The sequence below is a fragment of the Carassius carassius genome, chromosome 4, assembly GCF_963082965.1.
Source record: "Carassius carassius chromosome 4, fCarCar2.1, whole genome shotgun sequence".
In the NCBI taxonomy this organism is placed as follows: Eukaryota; Metazoa; Chordata; class Actinopteri; order Cypriniformes; family Cyprinidae; genus Carassius; species Carassius carassius.
Window position 1 is genome coordinate 33,391,105 of NC_081758.1, and position 22,362 is coordinate 33,413,466.

At 38.9% G+C, this 22,362-nt stretch overlaps 2 protein-coding genes across 3 annotated transcripts; one reads left to right on the top strand and one right to left on the bottom strand.

Moving 5' to 3' along the window:
- Positions 1–1,963: 1,963 nt before the first annotated feature.
- On the bottom strand, positions 1,964–17,261 carry LOC132139868 (probable ribonuclease ZC3H12B). 2 transcript variants are annotated; one of them, XM_059548531.1, is made up of 6 exons: positions 16,494–17,261; positions 10,048–10,943; positions 7,043–7,182; positions 6,111–6,345; positions 5,359–5,465; positions 1,964–5,093 (listed from the first exon to the last, which is right to left on the bottom strand). In XM_059548531.1, the coding sequence occupies exons 1-6, from the start codon at positions 16,683–16,685 to the stop codon at positions 3,616–3,618; spliced, it is 3,048 nt and encodes a 1,015-aa protein (XP_059404514.1). In that variant the 5' UTR covers positions 16,686–17,261; the 3' UTR covers positions 1,964–3,615. The 2 variants fall into 2 exon arrangements, with proteins under 2 accessions (XP_059404514.1, XP_059404512.1); XM_059548529.1 differs by having other exon boundaries at positions 5,344–5,465.
- A 733-nt stretch (positions 17,262–17,994) lies between these two features.
- On the top strand, positions 17,995–21,150 carry LOC132139870 (zinc finger C4H2 domain-containing protein). Its single transcript, XM_059548532.1, has 6 exons — positions 17,995–18,056; positions 18,130–18,207; positions 18,851–19,022; positions 19,529–19,701; positions 19,901–20,063; positions 20,555–21,150. The coding sequence occupies exons 2-6, from the start codon at positions 18,155–18,157 to the stop codon at positions 20,666–20,668; spliced, it is 675 nt and encodes a 224-aa protein (XP_059404515.1). The 5' UTR covers positions 17,995–18,056; positions 18,130–18,154; the 3' UTR covers positions 20,669–21,150.
- Positions 21,151–22,362: the final 1,212 nt, after the last annotated feature.

A 22,362-nucleotide genomic window follows, 5' to 3' on the forward strand; every position in this document is an offset into this window, starting at 1 on the left:
AGAAGGTAAACTATGTTACAGGTGAAACAGCAGTGAATTTACCATAAATTCACACCAGCGCACACAATAGTCAACATTTCACATTAGTTATTTCAGTACTAATGATAGCATGTGATCAGCTGACTGCGGTTGTCAAGGCAACCCGTCGAGTTTAAGTGTGTGTATGAGAGGGATCCAGGACAGATAAGCTGGTAGAGTGTCTTTATGTATGTGAAATGCACTAATACTGTGCAAATACAAGAGGACTGAAATACATTTTCAATATTTACAAAGAGTGAAAATATATAAGGTGTACACAGATTGTGTCAGAATGTGTCTCTCCTGAATCTATTCCTTTGACAGAGAGACTGAATGACAAATAAAGCCACGCCCTAAAAATCCTTCAGTTAAACAGAAATGAAGTTCAGTTCCACTGAGGTAAATGATCACTTTCCAGAATAATCATCAAACAGCAAATTTCAAGGCATGTAAATGTAAAGGAGGTAAGAGAGGACAGAGAAAGAAATGAAACACACAGAGAGAGAGAGAGAGAGAGAGAGAGAGAGAGAGAAAGAGAGAGAGAGAGAGAGAGAGATCCCTGTCTGTAGTGGTCTGCCCGGCAGGAAATAAGCCATCTCTATGGGCTACTCGAGTGACACACGGTATCACTGACATTATGGCATTATATGTCTTTATCCTTTTTTTTTTTTTTTTTAAACAAAACTAAGCTTTTTTTGTGTTTTTTTTTTAAATATATAGATATATATATATACTCATATAAGTGATATTGTACAGCTCAGAAATATATATATATATTTTTTTTACAATCAAGAAATAGATACAATTTGTATCAACAAGCAAAAGGTCGTTTCTGGACATTTGATGTGTGGTCGCTTGCTGCTCAACTGCATAGGGGTCTGAACCTTGGAGCTTAAGCAGCGGACAGTAATGTCGTAACTTACCAGAAATTAGTTTCTAGATTGCTCTAGAAACACCTCCTTCAGGATTTTTTGCTCCTAGGTTCAGAGGAGAAGGGGAAATGGAAAAACCCAACCGTTAAAACATTTCAGTCTCAAACAAAAATATACATTTAGGCCTGAAACATACACTGCGTAAGTACATAAATGATGCTAAAGGTGCAGTCACATTAGCGAAAGTTCCTGGGCAAATATTTTCAGTCTACATGACCAACTTGGACCAGTTGCGAAATCTCTGTGGGGAAATTTATTGCCCTCAAGTAAATTTCCAATCCTAAAAAAATCCTATTTAAATGGCTGCAGTTAGTCTGCAAAAATCTGCCAAACATTAAATGTGTCCACACCTTAACACTTCTAGCTGGATTTCACCTCACTGCATTCCAAAATACGTCACAATTCATAGCACAACAGAACTGCAATTCTGACACAATTGGTACAATAGCAGGCAATAGTAAATGCACAATTATTAGAGCATAAAAAAAAGAAAAGAAATAGAATTTTTTTTTGACAGTTCTAGATTTTCTGAAAGGTCCTAAAAGTGTAAAATGGGATATTTTATCATCTGCTGCTTTTGATGTCACAGTTCAAGATGGACGCTAGGGATGGATTACTATGGACCGATAACTATCAAGATAACGATAAAAATATAGTTCTACAAATTGTTCTCAATATTAAAGAATAGCAGAGTTCACACCACAACTATAACGAGACAGAGAAACGATATAGTTGGAATCACCTTCAGATTTTTTTCCAGCTGATAAAAATATTGACATCCAATAGTAATCCATCCTGCTGTAACGAGCTTGAGAATTTAAAGAGGCAGACGTGCGTGCGCTTAGATAAAACAGACGATATCGTTCGCTGGTGTGGACGCTAATATCGTTATCGTTAACGTTCTTGGTGTGAACACGCCTTTAGTGTTTACAATTATGTACTTGCGTTAATATTTTTCTGGCCTAAAATGTGTAAATAATCATAAAAAATAAAACATTTAAAAATATTTTACATCAGAGATTGTAAAAAGAAAAAATAAATCATTAATTGCCTTCTGGATGAACTTTGTTGGAAAATAAAACTAAAGGGAAGGAGAACTGTCCATGTTCGTATTAGAGAGCCGAGAGGTTGGGTTTTGTGTCCAAATCGAAGCAGGGTCAGGGGCGGTAGAGAGCCAGCAAGCGAACTGTCAGCCAAATGTCAGAAACAACCCAACAACAGCCTGGTGTTCCGTGTGTGTCGCACAGGAAGAGACAGGTAGGCAGTGTGTCACACCTTCCCACGAGCAGTAACGGGGACCCTACGGGGCCACTCCTGTGCTCATGAAAAAAAATGAAGGAGCAATTTAAGTCTTTTTTTAAAACACCCAGAGCATCTCTGGACCAATAACATTCACGCTCTCCTGAAGATATGTTAATTTACAGGGCGGAGCAGATGAAATGGGGCGGTCTCTCGGCATCAATCAGGAAATAGATGCTGCACAAGAGCATTTTGCCAAAGAGACGCATTATCCTCCTCAGTTTGTGAATACTTGTGAAAACAGTTACTGACTAACGAGCCAAACGGGACTGGCGCTCTCTGTCAAGCATAGTGCTAACATGCTGTCTGTGAGAGATTTACTGAAGCCCATGCTTACTCAAACATCTCTCTTAAAATCTATAATACAACAACAACATTTAGCAAATATATATGAATAATATCTTCTCCAACTAGATATACCTAGTGCTTTCAGATCAGGAAAATGTACACTGTTTTTCTGTTTGGCTCAATCTTTTAAAATGGCTTCGTAAATACGTATCCGTGCATGTGTACAAACAGACATTGCAGGGCTGGTTTGCAGTTACAGCCCAGCCAATTAAAAAGTCTGAATTGCAGCACGGCCGATCTAAACCTTTCTGTCCCAGTGCTCGCTTTATAAAACAAATGCAAAACAGCGACCTCCACAACTATTAAGTGCTATTCACCTTAATGTGTGGTTAGGTCGATCCGATGTAAGGCCATAAAAGTTCAAAGGTCATGCTTTGAGGTACACAAGCGTTCATTCCTCTTTCCAAAATCACACATCAAGTCATCACACACACCAAAAAAAAACCACCACGGTGTCACGTCATTTACACACTAATGCAAGTGAATACACATATACATACACAATACTATTCATATTGTGCAGGATCATTTCTGATCGGTTTTACCAAAGAGATTTCTCTCATGTAACTCTTTTTCAAAGGATAAATGTTATCATCACCAACGAAATAACACATTCTCAAAATCTGCCATCAAACTGGCAGGCAGTTGCTTTCTCAATGTGGATACACTTTGAGTTGGCTTTATGAACAACCTTAAGAACTTTTTGGCCCATCTCAGGAGCTAAACGGTGGAGAAAGCAGGACTTATTTATGAGGGATATCTTTTTTTATGCTAAACTTTTAAGGTACAAGATCCAGGCTCCCATATGGCTTAACAGATGACATAATAACCAATGCAGCATCAATGCTATCATGCTAGCCAACCTCCTAATGGATCCAATCCAATCAGAATTACATATGGGGGCTGGCTGTTTCTTCAGAGTGAAACAAAACTACGAAATTCTCAAGGCGTCCAATTTCTCATACACTAGGATATCTAAATATTGTGGTGATGTTGTTAGCAGCCATTTGTGATGTGCTTAGTGGCAAGAGCGCAGTTTAGTGACAATGACGGCAGCCAGCTGCTGGGGATCAGTCATGTGAGGGTTCTCCTCCATGACCAAATGGACCACAAATGCCGGGAAGATGTTACAGAGGTTTCGGTAGGTTTGATACTGGTGTTCTGGAATAGGGTGCCGCTCTTGGGGTTCCTCCGCTGGCCCACGAGCACTGGGCGGTGGAGGCGGCACACTATCCCATGGGGACCTCCAGATCTGCTCCATCTTCTCGGGCATGCTGCGGACCATCACCCTTTCACAGCAAGGCATAAGACCTCCCGTTAAACCGTAGCTTCCATAACTGTAGGGATCATTAACACACGGCAAAGGGTCCCAGCTGGCATGCTGCTCTCTGCAAAGAGGAGGTCTCCTTTGGCGCAGCGGGTTGCTCTCGTAGAGCCGTGAGTCAGAGATGCTGTCCATTCGAGTCATGCCCAAGGATCGACCCTGCTGTGAGGGGCTGGCAGAAGGCAGCACATTCTGGGGGAGAGGAGGGTAGTCTCCTGGGCAGCTGGATCGACTGCCAACAACTGGATGTTGGGAGTGTGGTGCAAGGTGGGCGGAGGACTGCTTTCGAGGACCCGGTTTGGGTTCATCCGTTCCATAGCTCTGCACACGTGTCAAGGCCTCATGGTGGAAACCGTGAGCAAAGGCTTGAAGGCGCGTTTGCACCAAAGGCTGTGTCTGGGACTGCGAAGGTGGCCCTTTCATGCTGTCGTCCAGGCTGCCCTCTATTGAGTTGAGGTACATCTCTCCACTGTAGGATGAGAAGGAGTCTGATGAATGGCTTCGGCCAGGTTCTGGACACATGCTGGCTCTTCCTGGATATCCCCCACCAACCCCTACAGGCTCTGGTTGTTCAAGACTGCAAAAACTGTCTTGGAGGCTCATGGTGGAGAAGTCACTGAGCATGGAATAGTAGCCATGGTCGCTTACCACAGAGTCATACTTGGGGAACGGCTCACCGTAAGCCACAGAGGCCCCCTGGCTATTGGTGACTAGGATGGGGGGATACTGGATACTGCCTGCATGTTCAAGCGAGCTGTGGGTGAAGTGCAGAGACCCTGGAACAGGGCTGCTCGCTGAGCGTGTGTTCAGAGCGCCAGCTGCGTGACTTTTCGTCAGTGGCATAGTTGGAACGCTAAGTGCTGACACTAAAGACGGTACAGAACTGGCCTCGGCCTTCCGCATTGGACAGAGTCTCTCTTCTTGCTCACATGCAACTGACCGGATACTGGGGTCAGACTGGCGCTTGGGTGCCACTCGCTTTGCCTCTGAGCTACTATCTCCCTTGGCAGAAGAACCAGAGGTCCCACATTTGGCAAGTGCCCCCTCACTCATTGTCTTTACAGCAGAGAGTTTGGCAAAGGCTCTGAGCTCATCTGCGACAGCCCGTTGTGATTGGTTGGCTCTTTCTGGGTGGTAGTACTTGCACTTATGGCCATAGGTGCACTTCTTACCTGTGATAAAACCAATAGTGGTGGTTGAGACAAAAAAAAAAAAAAAAAGTTACTTCTGTGTTTCTTAAAATGATTCACTGATTCTTTTTAAATAACATTATACTGGAAATTATTTTAGAAAGTCCATAGTTTGACAGTGCATGAAAAACGTATACATTTATCTTCTTATATTACAGTGTTAATACAGCAAATATGGATATTTGTAATATGCTGTGATGTTCTGGAATAAAGACATAAATTAATTTCCTACTTTTGCTGTACTGACCATAAGGACACGGCTGCTTCTTGTGCTCTGGAACCACTGGTCGTTTACGGAGAAAATTTTCCAGACTGGGTCCGTGTCTCCCTAAAGGGTCATCAGGAGGCATGAATCTAAAAGTCAATCCAACAGACACAAATAAGCACAACCCTATGATAGGAATAATGATTTAAATCTAAAATGTATTTAAATATGAACGTTTATATGAAATTTATATTTTGTTTTCTACATTATACAGAAGTGTGGTAGAATATTTCTGTCCTAAATTCTTCATTACTTGTGGCCATTATGCAAATATTAAAATAAAGTGAAACTTGAGCTCTCTGCATTCACAATGTATGTTAAAGCATCATTAATAGTTTTGTGACGTGAACCACCACAGATGGTGTATGTGCACTGCATTCGCAAGTGAGACAAAAATGCCCATTTATGGTATTCCTATAATCACTTAAAATGACTTTATTTGGATAGCAGTGTGTGGCTTAAATCACATATAACTAGGAACAGGCATTCACAACAGGTCTTATCATGGGACCTCATCACTGGAAATCAAATTTAAGCAAATAAATCAGTAAATTAATTAAAGCTTATTTACAATTAGAACAACTGACTAGAGAGCTGAAACAAATGACAGAGCAATAAAGAGTGTAAGAAGAAAGAGAGAGAGGAAAGCCATACGGGTGCGAGGGTGGTAAGCAGAAGACAATTTAGTGAGAGAGAGAAAACCCCATCACCATGGTAACTGTGTGCGAGCATACTTGTCGTTGACGAAGCTGTACATGAGGAGTCGTTCCTCAATAAATTTCTTCCACTCCGGTTTCTCATTCTGCAAGTCTCGGTAGTTATCGTTGGACACAATGATCCCGTCTGAGTCGCAGGCCAGCTTGACAATAAAACGGTCATCGTAGCAAACCACTCGACGGCCTTGGACTCTGCGAGACGGTGTGAAGACAAGGATCTTTTCCTTCTCTAATTTCCGTAGGATCTCCTGATCTGAGGATGAGGGTGACATCACACATTATCACTTCCTGTGACCTCATGCACAGACATACGCAAACTTGTATAAACATCACAGCACAGATGGACGATCTCACTGGACACATGGCGGCTCCTCAGAGAAGTTCATGCAGGCAAATAAAAATGGCTTTTGATGGTAACCAACACAGTGAAAATATCTACTGTATCTAATAAACATAGAGTAAGGGTCAAAGGTCTAACCTATTTTAAGCCTGAAAAAATAAACCGAACATTCTGGAATTTTAAATTTTATAAATAAAGAAGCATTATGAAATATAATAAATAAGAATCAAAGGTGGAAATCGGGTGACACTGATCATGTGAATTTTCTAAAATTATTATTTTTTTGTCTCGGCTGAAGCACAAGATGCTATTTGGATCATTCTCAAATCATGCTTGAGAATATGATTCATCAGGTTTTACACAAACTTGTGGAGTTCATGCTTTTCCTTAATCAAAAGGAGGATGTACAATACTAATAAATTCAGAAATTAATTTTCAATTAAACAAATTGATACATTTAGAATATATACATTCAATTATTATTAAAATAGAAGCCATTTTTCTGGTGGTCTCAGATTTTTGGACCAATTGGATATCCACAGACACATACTCACACTTCAGAGAAGTGTTAACTCATCATAGAAATGTTTGTTGTTGTTTTTTGTGGTACCTTTGATTGGTGCATCAGGTCTTGACTGTTCTTTCCTCCATGCTGGGACGAAAACTGTGATGTCTTTGTGGCCCTTCTCCAGGAACCAATCAACAGCCAGTTGAATGCCCAGGCATGAGAACACCTCTTTGTTTCCATGGCTACAAAATAATATTACCAACATCAAATTACACACACACATATACACTCAATTTCTGTCACTGATTGGACATTTCTCAATACTAAAAGCATTTAAAAACAGGAACATCAAGATTGTTTTGCCAAAAGACTTCCTACAACAGTGTAAATTCCAGAAGTAAACAACAATAGTGAGAATCTGATGACTCTAGTTCACAGTTCCCCAGGCTGTGACTAATTCTCTCATCAACATTTTATCAGTCCAGAGCCTTTAAGTCAGCATGAAATTAAAACTGACAAGGGGTGCACTATATATCGGCACCAAATCTGTTATCATGGTTATTTGTTGTTTGTTATCTAATTGCGCATGCTTCATTTCGTCTATTATTACATTTAGATTACCTTTGCCATCATCTAACGCTCACATAAAAGTAAACTTAAAAACTCTAATAATTTAACTACACTGTAAATGTAATCTTTATCAAATATCAAAATGAACATCCAGTTTTTCTCCTAGTGTTTTATATTTAAATTATTTAGAATATAAAGAATTGTAACTGTATACAGAATTTTAATATCCCTTTAACATGGCTTAAATTGACCCTTTGACCCTTCTAAATGAATGTTCCTGGTCTTATTGTGCACTTCCCAGTAGTTATTTTATTATTTTTTTAAATGTATTTTAAAACTCTTGAAGGGACATATGATGATCCTAACCCATTTTCCTTTCTCTTTGGAGTGTTACAAGCTAATTGTTTATAGATAATATCCCTGAAGTTGCAAAGACTAAAGTCTCAAAACAAACTAGATTTTCTTTATCAAAGTTAAGACTCTGCCACACCCCCTAAAACAGCTCATTCAAACACATCCCCACATGTCTATGTCACTATGTGGAAATATTTACGTAATGCTGCCAAAATGTTGACGTAAAGAAAGAAGGCATGACGTGTGATGTGACATACAGCCAAGTATGGTGACCCATACTCAGAATTAGTGCTCTGCTTTTAACCCATCCAAAGTGCACACATACAGCAGTGAACACACACACACCATGAACACACACCCGGAGCAGTGGGCAGCCAGTTATGCTGCGGTGCCCAGGGAGCAGTTGGGGGTTCGGTCCCTTGCTCAAGGGCACCTAAGTCGTGGTATTGAAGGTGAAGAGAGCACTGTACATTCACTCCCCCCACCTACAATTCCTGCCAGTCCAAGACTCGAACTCACAACCCTTCGATTGCAAGTCCGACTCTCTAACCATTAGGCCACGACTTCCCCCAGCGTGGTTTCAGTAACAGCAGTTAGTGTTGAAGCAGCCATGTCAGGGAGATGCTGTGTGTAACAAGACGAAAGCTAAAGCACTTTATTTGGCCTTCCGAAAACCGATGCATTTAAGAATACTTAAGATTACTCACAACAGAACAGCAACGCATTTTATGGACGACCGTTTCGTAAACCTTGGAGAGGAGGTAATTCTGACTTTGCTACGACAATTTGGTGCTCCTGAATCAGCTACTGGAAGTATATTTTGTTATTAGTTTAAGTATTTGCTATTGATTGTTCAAATGCTGAGTTTTGTGTGTCGTATGTGTGTGTGTGCGTGCATGCGTGGGCAAGTGATGGAGAGAGAAACAGGGTCACACAGTGGAGTCAGCTGTCTTAACCGTCCGTAGCCTGTGTTCTGCAAATACATACAAGCTTCATCACTAGGGCTGGGATGATAAATTGATGCAGAATCGATTCGTGGATTGATTCTTAGATCTTCAGAATGCATCTCGATTCCTCTGGAATCATTTCTGAGCTTAAATTTTAACAGCAGATGGCGCTCTAATCTAGTTTTTATCCGCACACTCAAATGCTCATGAAGAAGAGTGCTAAAGAGTGCTTGTGCGTTCGGCTGAGTCATGTAATTTCACTTCATCTTAGAATGCTTTTATGATACAAGATTAATGTAAACACAGCCCACTGTGAACAACTTTGTTATTCGTTTCAAACTTTTCGAATTTTATGAATGATTATTTTAGGTTCAAGTGTCTGTAATGATTTGTAAACGAGCAGAGTACGGGGGTTTCTAAAGCATGCAGTGCCATCTGCTGTTCAAAACTAATCTCAGAATTGATTCAAGAAAGAATCGCAATGCATTTAGAAAATCTCAGAATCAATGCTGAATCATTTCTCGATTCGCGATGCAGCGATTTATTTTCCCAGCCCTATTCATCTGTGTCTGTCAGGCCACTCTGTTCCCCTTTCGGGCTTTAATGATGGTAAAACTTAGCACATTATTAACTTTACATTTTTTTTGAAAGATGAAGATTGTGATTATGGAAAGGGGCGTTACATTTCTGACGAGTGCTTGCGGTATTCGGCCAATCACAATGCACTGGGTCAGTTGGCCAATCATAGCAGACTGTGCTAGTCAGAAGGAGGGACTTTGTAGAAAACCATACGTTTGAGAGAGGAGGGGCATAGAGGACCTACAATAATGTACAGTATTTGAAAATGAATGTGTTTTTTTAAACATGAAAGCATGTCAACATATTCTGTTACACCAAATATACCAAATAATGATTTTTAAAAAGGATCATATGACCCCTTTAAAACCAAACTCTTAATCATAATGTTTCTCATAATACATACTACATTTCTCTGCACCTAAAACAACTTGCTCTACCTCTAAAATTCTTCCCTCCAACCACTTTTCACAATCCGAAACTATGATAGATAAAATCTAGTTCCACCTAACATTTTTAGCTGGAAATATATTGGATTACAAGGTAAAATTGGTTGCCAACAGCATCTCAAATTTGACTGCTAGGCCTTGTCAGTAATTATAGAAATTGTATGTTTTAAACAATATTTGTGGAAAGACTTTTGTTCTCAATGGCATTTACCTCATGGCAACATTGGATCCATCAATCACGATTGGTCGGAGGTTGTCATACGTGTCTGATGAGTCTTCCTCCAGTGATGCCTCAGGGCTTATGGCTTCTTTGGCTCCCATTGCCCGTGCCATTAAACCGGCGGTGCCCACTGCTGCCTGACTCTCTGGATCTCCTTTATTCCCTAGCCGCACCAGCTCGGCCAATACATCATTGATTAGAGCACTGGACCCCAGTTTACTCAAAACAGACTCCACCTGCTCTCCAGAGTAGCCCAGTTTCAGAGCAAAGTCCATTTTGGTTTGGTAATCTCGATCACTGTTTTGACGCAAGGGCATTTGGGCCAAGGAGGTGGGCGGAGCGAGGGCTCTCTGGGAGGAGTCAGAGCGGGTGTCATCTGCACGTAACTCCTGAAAGGTGTTGCTCTGACTGAAGCTGGGACGGTCCAAACAGGATGAGCGGCATAGCTGCCGGTGAGGTTTGGTTGCTATGAGCAGGTCCTGCTTCCTTCCGGTCACTCCTTCTCCTGACCCTGCTGTGCTGACGGCTCCACCAGAACTACCGCTCCTTGACCTTGCCTCGCCATCGCTCTCAGAACTACTCCCGTCTTCAGCAGCTTCTTCATCCTCCTCCTCCTCTTCTTCTGGAGAGTCGTGGCCAGCAGCAGTGGGCAAGGGCTGGGGTTCACGGCAGCCGCGATGCTCCATCTTCAGGCGCTGCAGCATGGCGCATGCAGCCATTACCTGCGCATGACCTCCCTGAAGCTCCAGTGCATGGTCCCTCACCTGAACCACGGCACAGCTCTCGTACTCAATAGCTGCACGTAGAGCATGCAGTCGCCGCTGCAGCCAAAGAGTCAAACGCTCACGGTGCTTATGCACAGGACTAATCAGTGACACAATGTACTCCTGAGAGAAAGAAAACAGATGGTGGACTGATCATTTGACCAATTTAAATTGCATTAATTTGTTGAATGGATATGTCTGTGAATGGCTATAATTCTCAACTGCTGCAAAAAACTGATTTCAAATAGACATTTTTGAGCACTACTGTAGAGCAATCGACAAATATAATCCACATTATATTTAATTTTTCATCAGTCATAATCATAATCTTGATTATTTATTTGATTATTTACTTTTACTGAAAATAAAAGGTTCAGACACACTATACTGTGATTTTGACTCAAAGGACGTTGGAAAAGCTTGCTCTTCTCACATGTAATTGGCTGAACAGGACAGTCTGGACCATCAAGTTGGTATCTAATTGGTAGCAACAAAGGGAGCAGTTATTACACTACAAGAAGTCTGAAAATGCTCTTCTAAAATGATTTTCTAATAAACTATAAAAAAAATATTCTAATAAACTGTAAAAGTGCTGTAAAGACACAGTAAGTTCTAAATTACAGTGTTACAGACAGTTAACCTTCCTACATATATATTCCACTGTTCAATCTTTGATGAATAAAAAGTTTAAAAGAACAGCATTTATTCAAAATACAAATTTAAAAACAATTTAACACATCCTTGCTGAATAAATTTTCAATTCATTAAAAAAAATAAAATAAAACATTTACTTACCCCAAACTTTTGAATGGTAGTGTATATTGTTAGAACACATTTCTATTTTAAATAAATGCTCTTCTTTTTAACCTTTTATTCATCAAATAATCCTGAAAAAAGGGTATCACAGGTTCCAAAAAAATATTACACAACAGTTTTCAGCACTGATAATAAATCAGCATATTAGAATGATCTTTGAAGAATCATGTGACATTGAAGACTGGAGTAATGATGCTGAAAATTCATCTTTGATCAAAGGAATAAATTACATCTGAATTTATATTCAAATAAAAAAACATTACTTTACATCATAATAATATTTCGCAATATTACATTTTCCCCTGTGATCAAATAAATGCAGCCTTTATGAGCATAAGAAACTCATTTAAAAAACATTTTAAAAATCGCTCTGATCCCAAACTTTTGACTGGTAGTGTATATAATGTTTTACACGTAATTCAGCCAGGATACATTAAACTGAAGAAAAGCATTCCAAAACTTTGTTTGTTAAAAAAAGTTTTTGAGCACCAAATCAATATATTAGAAAGATTTCCTAAAGACCATGTGACACTGAAGACTGTAGTATAGTAATGGCTGTAGTAATTTGCCATCTAATAAAAAAATATAATTGCAAAAGAAATTAAAAAAGAAAAAAAAGTTAAATTCTAATATTGTTTCCCAATAATACAATTGTTTCTGTATTTTTGATAAAGTAAATGCAGCTTGCAGTGAATGAGAGATTCATAACAGTTTTTTTTCCTGACCCAAGAAATCATTTTTGAAGAAACATATTTGCCGCTGGGAAAACTTATCATCGCATCTTTTAAATTCTCATGTCAGACGTTTCGGTATTGTAAACTATTTCAATATGACAAAAAGAGAAGCTTCTTGGGGTGGGGCTCTGGTTGAACTTCCTTGAGGGGAAATGATACTGTGAACTTCGTCCAAAGCAAACACAAACTCACCTCAGCTTCAGAGACTTCAGCTTTTTTTTTTTTTTCGTTTCCATTTAGCATTTAGATTCCTGCACATCTGCCATAATTCTGTACAATTCTCTAAAAATGCCTAAAAACTTCTGCAATTCTATTAAGGTTGATATGCAATGTCTAACTTTTGAGTGTGCATAAAGTGAGTAAGAATGTGTGAATATCTGCGTGTGCATCTCTGTTTTTTGTGTGTGGGGTGAGAGGAATGTGTGAATGTGTAGGCTGAGAGTGTGTGCGTGTGCATGTGTGTGTAGAGAAAACCGATAGCACCATCCAGCTACGAGAGGCTCCTCTGCGCTCATGACACTGGTTGCCTAGCAACGCAGCCCTGTCATCAGCTAACTGCTTTTTAGCAGTCACGACTAACACAACGCAGTGTTCTCTGGGAAAGCCTGGAACATACACACATGAAAACACAGTGCACATATTACATTTACAACACTCTATACCATAAAGCGCTTCATGTGCCAAGCCGAAATGCACGTATAAAGCAGCACACATGCATGCTTCACTAATAAACACCTACGCACAGAACTGGAGCCCTCCTCACACATGCGATGGTGACAGAGAGTGTGTTATGGATGTTTGGTCGCACTGAGATTAATAATATCACTTTAAACTGACAGTGTATACAATCTTCCCCCTCTCTCTCTTTCTGCAGATGTGGCGTATTGAAGAATTTCCTCCCCAGCGTGACATAGCTGCTGTTCTGAGTCGTGACGCTGACTCCAGCAGCATGTTCCCCTGGGCACTGAACCGCATCGTCTGCACTCACAAGCCATGGGCCCGAGCTGGGAATCATAGCTTCAACAGCAGGTCTCAGATCAGCTGCGTCACGCAGTCAGCGACAGTGGTCCACCTCAGAAGACTGAGAAGCTGTTCTGAGATCAGTGAAACAGCCTGCAGTAAACCTGAAAGATGATGGCTTTAATAATCACTATAGCTTGAACAGAGAGATGCATATTAAAGCAGGACAGCACAGGAACACAATTTACCTTTACATAGTAGTCAGACATAAGTTTTCTGTTAATATCTTTAAGATTTTACAGTGGAATATATGAAGCAAACTGCCATTAAAGCTTGTGAAAAATATGATTTAATAATAATGATATTAATTATAATAATATACAATGTTAATAATATTTTTGTATTACAAGTAATTTATTGTTATTATCAATAATAATATATATTTTGTATGAATGTTTTTTAACCTCTTTATGAAAAAAATAGTATTATTAATAATGATTATCATTATCATAAAGAGGTTAAAAAGCTTTTATGATAAAAAGAAAATATATTACTAATATATTTTTAAATATAAATATATTTCCTATTAATAACATTATTATTATTATTATTTATATTATAAAAATAAAACTAAATAAATTTGAGATTTTCATTACCATAAAGATGTTAAAAATATATACTTTATTGAATGAATGATTTTTAACATCTTTAAAATGATAACAATATTGTTATAAGCAACTGGCAAAATAATGCTATTATTTTTATTGTTATCATAAAGATGTTAAAAAGCATTTATATGATAAAAATAAAATATATTACTAATATATTTAAATGCAAATATTATTAATAACAGTACTAATAAAAATAAATTATATATATATATATATATATATATATATATATATGTTTTATTATATGAATACTTAATATATTTATGACAATAATACTAATCGAACTTACTAATAATAAATAGCATTTATGTAATAAAATGTTAAAATATATTACTTACATAATAATAATGATAATAAATCATAATATTATAATATAATAACACAATAATAATAATAATAATACTTAAAATATACTTTAATTAAATATATCTTTAACATGTTTTGTGTGCATCAAATTACGCAAATCAGCTGCATCACACAGTCAATGCAAGCAGTCCACCACAGCAGACTGACAAACTGTTCTGAGATCAGTGAAACAGCCCACAGAAAACCGGAATAATTATGGTATAGATATAAGTGGACAAAAACTGTGACAAATGAGGACAAGTGAAGAGCTGATCTGAAAACAATTTGAAATGATGACGTAAACCAGTAAATACTTATGCCAAGTTTTTTTTTTTATATAAATATAAGGTCAGCTGCACATTCACACTACCATGTTCATTAAGACGTGTTTGACGTAAATTTATGCTTTCTCTGAAAATTACCCGGCCAGCTTTGGAACTGATCGGGAAACTGCTGCCGAGTGGGTGGGAGAGCATGGAGCACATAAAAACAAAAGGAAGAAAGGAGGAGAACGCTGAAATATTCCTCCCTGGGTGAAAAGGTATGAGCCCACTCCTCTGTAAGAAAGAGCCAAAGAGCAGAGTTTGGATCAGCTTTTTACAAAAGTAAGACGTCATATTAGATATGAAAGAGCAGAGAGAAGAAATACAGGAAGGCTCCGTACTCTGTCACTTCACTGACTGCAGAGAGAAACTGCAGCATAGTGAGCCAGAATAGCCATCTTATGGACAAACAAGTGGCTCGTCATGTGGGGGCAGCTTTTAGTGAGCTGCACACGAGTGGACTACCGAATTTCAGTCTTTTGTAAACACACAGGTCATATCTCATGTCCTAAAAATCACACAATACTCTGTGACTCAAACAGCCAGCAGCAAAACAGCAGACGCACCACAAACAAGCCAAATAACAGAATGCATCCTCCTATTTCCCCCTCCTATTTTCTTCCCTCGCTCTTCTCCTCTGATTTCTGCCTTGTTTTCCTCCTCTTTTTCCCTTCTCTGCTCCTCACCTCCTCCACAACACAGGCTTACAATCAGCAAGGCCACCATGCACTCGAGCACACACACAGATTTATGCTGGTTTGTCTCATAGCAACAAGTGGAGTCTCTTTGCTGGAGCTCATGGCTAGATGAAGCCCATTTAAGGCCCACGGTGCAGCTCTGAGCTCAGGCACTCAGTCTGAAGACACGGTGGGTGGTAGCATCTTATGGTGCAGTTATGCCAAAAGAGTCAGCAGGAGGTGAAAGCATGCACTTGCAAAGAGATGCACAGACTTACCTTAAGTTGCACAATTTAAGATACTTTAAATGCTTTAGGTTCATGCAAAACTTAAACACCAACAAATACAGCAGCAACAGGCCAGTGCTATAACACTGCCATATATATGCAGGATGCCAAATAAATGTGTGTGTATGTGTGGGGGTGGGTGCTCAGACCCTTCAACTGCCTTGACTTTGTTTGGCACAAGGAAGGACACTTGTTTCCTCATCACCAACATCTTGCAAGTGCAATGCCTCATGTCTTCAGTGCATAAAGAATAATAAAAAAGTTTCATATTGAAGATAACCTGCCTAAAAATAGGAAAATTCAGTGTCAAGGATTCGTGCGTGTATACAAATCTGGCTATACTTGTGAGGGTCAAATGTTCGAAAATACCCTATAATGACAATTGTCAAAAATTGCTTGTTGACATTTGAAGCGCTTGCACTATGTGAACGAGACATACATTATATTTTGCTACAGCTCTAACAGTATCAACAGGTTTGTGCAAGGGTCAGGTTTAAAGATAAATACATTTAAGTATCGAAAATAAAAAATTTAACTATTTCGTCTACGATCGGTCATTGTTATTATGCGGTCTCTTCAGAGGTCAACGAGTTGATGTCAAACTGCACTCAGTAAATCTGTGAAACGTGAGTCGTGAGCATCCGTTCTGCCCGTGATTTAAAGATCATTTCGCCTCACCAGAAACATTTACATGGGATGTATTTTACATAAATACATAGAGGCTATAAACAAAGTCTCTAATTTGGCCAATGAAAGTAAAAACAGACCCGAGAATGTAATGAAATAAAGAGCTTGAATGTCGTCGATGTCGTGCTCGCGCTGGTCTCCTGCGACACGCGCTCTCTCACATTCATACTCACTTTAGCTTTAGTGCAATCTTCTTCCTTGCCGTCCTCGATGTTTACGATAATACTGGAGCCGGCGTTGGGATTTTCGCAGCTGGACTCGGCGGTGCTGCAGCTCACTCTGACCCGGAAAACCCGCTGGATGTGCGGGATGCAGCGCTGGAGCGCAGGGCCTGCACCGGCGGGCGCGGCGAGCTCCAAAACCATTTATCAGACGGATAAATAAGCGATCACGACGCGCTCCGGAACACTGGCATGCATTCGCCCTGCGTCCTGCTTCATGGGTGGAGCAGCAGGGGAAAGAAGGAAAGTCACGGGAGGATGCAAGTTTGTCCGCGGCCGAGCATAACGGCAAACGTACGGGACGCGCTACATAAGCATCTATCATCCATCTCCATCCCTCCTTCTTCTCTCGCCCTCCCTTCCTCACTTCCCTCCCTCCCTACAGCGGCCCCGACTGCACCCACCGCCTGCGCTTCGGCAACACGTTGGACGCCCCCTGTCGCTCCGCTCGAACGGGCAGAGCTGCAGAAAAGTGCGTTTTTGCTGCCTCTGTCTCTGTGTTTTGAAGCACGTGGGTGGACGGTACTCCGGTAAATCAGCACCCGAGAGTTAAAAATACACCGGACGCGCTGAATGCGCGGTCCGATACGACTGCCATACTCCCAAATTTATTGTTCTGAAGCCATGCAGTATTCGGCAGTTGTAATTATTTTGGAATCCTTTACAATCAAGTATCAGCCTATGAACAATGCCGGTTGCGTTGCCACGGCAGGTTCAACTGTTAGTTTAAATATAAATCTCGGTAGCTATCTGGTAACGTTGATGTTTTTTTAGGTCGTGTCGTTTTTCAGCAGCAATTGTCTGTTTAGCGATGCATATCTCTGAAAATAAATGAGCTTTCAATTCTCGTACCTTGTATTTTCTGTTGTGAATCACAAGTGGCGAAGCCCGATTCGCAAATGAATCATTCTTTTGAGTCGATTCTTTTCTATGAACTTCTCAAACGCGCTTCGCGATTCGGTTTGAATCGTTCAGTTCATCTTAGACTGGTTCATTTGGTTTCTCGAAAACAATTACTGGATAATGAAGTGGATAAATTACAGAGGAAGTGGATTTATCTACGAGCAATCGAAACCAAAATTGCAAATGGGGAATACAAAGATATATAATAACATCAATCACTCCAAGAATAAATATCCACTGTTTTTTAACGTATAGTAGCCTACAATGTAAATACCAGCGCACTTAAATATTGAGTTATTATACTTATGTACATTGATATACTTGAGACAAGGGAAATGCATTCATGTGAATAAATTAGACACCGACTGACGATATAGTTGTTTTCTGTTTTACTGGATATGTTTTTATTTTTTTGTTTTCTAATAAACCTGTTTACTATTTTATACTTAAAAAATATCAAATTTGACAAATATTGCCTATAAAAACATATATATAATCTGAATATCATAAACGGTCAACAAACTCTTGTCTAATTTACCACACTCTCCCTTTAAACCTCGCCGAGGATTGTGGGAAATGTAGTCAGCGCCGTGTTGCCGTTGTCCACAGCTGGTTAGCATTTCTATTGTCTTTCTTATGAGAGGTATATCCGTTACAATCTTTACCTCCTTTTTTATTCCCTCAGAAATCTCAAAGTTTCATAGTCCATCATGGCGGACGAGCAAGAGATAATGTGCAAGCTAGAAAACATCAAAGAAATAAGGTAAGAAAAGCTGAGATTGATCCCCAAAGCAGCAGCTAGCGTGCCTGTTTTCAACATCTGGCCAATTCAGCCTAGATCGAAGAAGAAGAAAAACGACGTATTTCCCCTTAATCATTTAATTTCATAAACAATGCATGAGCAAGGCATGTGCTACCTGAAGAAAAAAATCGTATGATAAATTCCTCATTTGACAGTCTTTTTGTATCGGTCATGATGCTAAAGCAAAGGACTGAAACCATAAAAACACGCAGCTTTGCACTAAATCTGAAAACATACCAAGGACCACTAATTCTGCATTAACAAATTCTATGATCGCACCGTTATTTTGGCGAAGATGAGTGTGAAAAGCATCCTGTTGTGGTTGGACACGAAACTGCAGAGCAAACGGTTATTTCCTGCGGAACAGTTTTTAATCATTTATGCAACCCTCAGACATACACATGATTGTCTGGTTGTTGTTGAATTTGATGTGCACACACGTTGTATAAAGCGCTTTGTGATCGGATCACTGAAACCACATAATAGATGCCTTATTCGTTTTAAAACCACATGCACCATATCAGAAGACTTTGCATTTGCAGTGCATCGTCATATGCTGTCATGCATTGGCTGGATGTTCCCTGTGTTTTGTGTGGTTTTTCAGGAATAAGACAATTCAGATGGAGAAGATCAAATCTCGACTGAGGAGTGAGTTTGAAGCTCTGGAGTCAGAGGAGAAGCACCTGAGAGAGTACAAACAGGAAATGGATCTTCTGCTGCAGGAGAAAATGGCTCATGTAGAGGAGCTGCGTCTCATACATGCTGACATTAATGTGGTAATTGAAAAAAAAATCGTTATACAATATCACACATCAAGTGATAATAGATTTATTGGTTTTGATTCATTCATTTATGATGTTTGTAGTGCACTTAAAATAAATATACATCCACTGTATTTACACTTTCTATGGCATAATGCACATATTCAAAGGTATGCAACTTATGTAATATATCAGAATATACAGTACCATTCAAAAGTTTGGGGTCGGTGAGATATATATATATATATATATATATATATATATATATTTTTTTTTTTTTTTTTTTTTTTTTTTTTTTTTTTTGCTGTATTTTCATAAATACAGAATTACTGTATGATCATATAACTTCTTTCAAAAATTCCAAATGGTTGAATGGTAGTTTACGTATTTTAGAAGCTTTACAAACTCTTTTTTTTTTCTGTGATGTCCAGGATCTGACCAGATCAGATGTCCAGGTCAGATGTCTAACCTTTAGGTTTATACCATTGTGATTTATATAGTGGCTGTATTTCTTCTCCCAGATGGAAAACACTATCAAACAGTCTGAAAGTGACTTGAACAAACTGCTGGAGACTACCAGACGTCTCCACGATGAATACAAGCCACTGAAAGAACACGTGGATGCCCTGAGGATGACCCTCGGCTTACAGAGACTCCCCGACCTCAGCCAGGAAGAGGAGAAGCTCTCATTGGAGTTAGTAACACTGTTCCTGAGTGTGTGTTTGACTGGGGGGAACTCTATATAATGAGTCATTGCAGTGTAGGAGTCTTTGTTTGCAACAGAGTAATTCTTAAAGCTGAGTCAGAAAATTATCTAGACAGAGAGTGCGTAATTGTGTATGGGAAGGCTAAATCGTTTACTATTTGTTTGTGTGTTCTTCCTCTCCTTTCAGCTACTTTGAAAAGCAAAAAGCTGAGTGGCAGACAGAACCCCAGGAGCCTCCTATCCCAGAATCCCTTGCGGCAGCGGCAGCTGCAGCCCAACAGCTTCAAGCTGCACGGAAACAAGACGTCAGGCAGACAGCGACATTCCGCCAGCAGCCACCACCTATGAAGGTGTCTATACATTACTTTGCCAAAAGAAAAATATTTTAACTCCGCTCAGCTGTGAGCTTGCATTCTAAAAATGAATGTTATGTCTAAGTTGCTTTGGATAAATGCTAAATGCATAAATGTAAAAAATACTATTATTACAATTTAAAATAACTGTTCTATTTTAATATATTAGAAATATATAAATAATAATTTATTCCTGGAATGGCAAAGCTGAATTTTCAAAAGCCATTGCTATTTATTGTCACACAGTTTTTTTCAGAAATCATTCTGATATGCTTAATTCATGCTCAATAATTGTTCTTTTCATTATCATTGTTAGAAATGGCTGCTTAATATTGTGATACATTATTTCTGGATTCTTTGACAAACTGTATGCATAAAAAAACAGCATTTATTTGAAATAGAAGTCTTTTGTAACATTCTAAATGTCTTTACTTTCATTTTTGATAATTTACTATAATTTACTTCACTATCATTTAATTTTTTTTCAGGCTTGTCTCTCCTGCCACCAGCAAATCCACCGGAATGCACCGATCTGTCCTCTCTGCAAAGCCAAGAGTCGCTCACGCAACCCTAAAAAACCCAAGAGAAAACCAGACGAGTAACATGCACAGAGAAAGCTTAACACACACAACCCCAACAGGAAGAAAATTACTCACATAAAACACACTCACTTACACTCTCATGCATGCACATTTCCAAACACACACACTGACAGTTCCCATGGTTCCACACAGTCACTGTGCATCTATACACACTTAACTGATGGAAAGAACCATCTGCAATCTGATAACTTGACCTCTTATAGTGATCCTGTATTTAATCTGTCTTCCTGCTTCAGTGGACATGAGATGTCAGTTTTTCATTTTGTTTTTATATAAGTCAAACTTAATATTGTGATATTGTCTGTATTTAGTCCGTAGTGGAAATGGATGCTGGTTTAGAAATATTGAGGTGTACTATTCTGTGTGGGGTTTAATTCTAGTGCATTAGTTTAAACTAAATTCTCTAAAGTGGCTTTAGTCAATAGAGCCGTTTGTACGGTGTTCAGTTATGCTTAAACTGGTCTTTAATTGTTAATTGTTTTTCTTGTATTATGTAACCATGACTGTCCCAGATCATGTCAGTGTTGTAGAATGTCTTGAGGGCCGTTCACACAAGGTTTAAATGGAGAGCATCAGAATTTTACTTCTCTAAAAAATTTGGTGCTAATTGCATAAGATGCCGGAAAGACTGAAAAGCTGTTGAACCAATTACTCTGGATACAATGACCAACAGTTATATATTAATGCAGAATAAATTGCAAAAACGTGTGAACAGCCCTTTTAGAAGTAAAATTATTACGGAACACCAGTTCAATGAGAATTCTTAAGCTTGAGTTCTAATAGAACTATCATTCAGTTTGAGCAAATGAGCTGTTACTTTGTGTTTTGGAGTTTGACTGAAGGGGCATTAAGAACTTTCAGAATGTTCAGTATTGAATCATTGTGTTAATGTCTCATCTTTTCTGAGAGTCTGTTTTTTAATAATTAAAACCTGTGAACTAATAAACTTGTGTATCTCGTCAAGATGAATTTGTAGAATAGTACATTCCTTTCAGTTGGTTATGTCATCTGATTGATTCGCTTTCTCTCTGTCTGGGATTGGCTTGATATGTATCTGGAATTTGACCTTTCACCCATGACCCCTATCAATGCAATAATCTTTTTTGTTGCCTAATCTCTTCACCAGCATGAGGTTCTACATTGTTTTTGCACTGGACTCTTGATCCTGTTGGGGGCGATATTTAAACTCCAGGAAAAGTGATTTAAGTGATGGAAATGACACTTCCACTGACAGCATTTGTGGCAAGCTGACCATTTCCACAGAAATGTCTACAGCACTTAAGCTGACATCTAAAAATAATAATAATAAATAAAAAGTACTTTTGTACTGGATGACTTAAAATTTAGTTTTATTTAAATATATTTAAATATGTTTTATGTAATGCAAAAAAACTATGTAAAATAAAAACAAATAGTTTTTCTTCAAACCAATTACACTTAATTAGTTAATAATTTCCCTCAAATATTACTGAAACTTAAATTTCATTTAATAGAGCAAAATGGAATAAGTTAGAGCTGATTTCTAGTTCCCAGCATGCTTTGCTACAGTCTCTATGGAGGGTAAATGTTGAAATTACATGTTATATTAACTGTTTTTGCATTTATATATTGGGAGCTGCTGTTAGTGTTTAATGTTCTGTTATGATGGGATTTAAAAGGGTTCCTGTTACGTCTGAGTGTTTAGGTGCTTACCA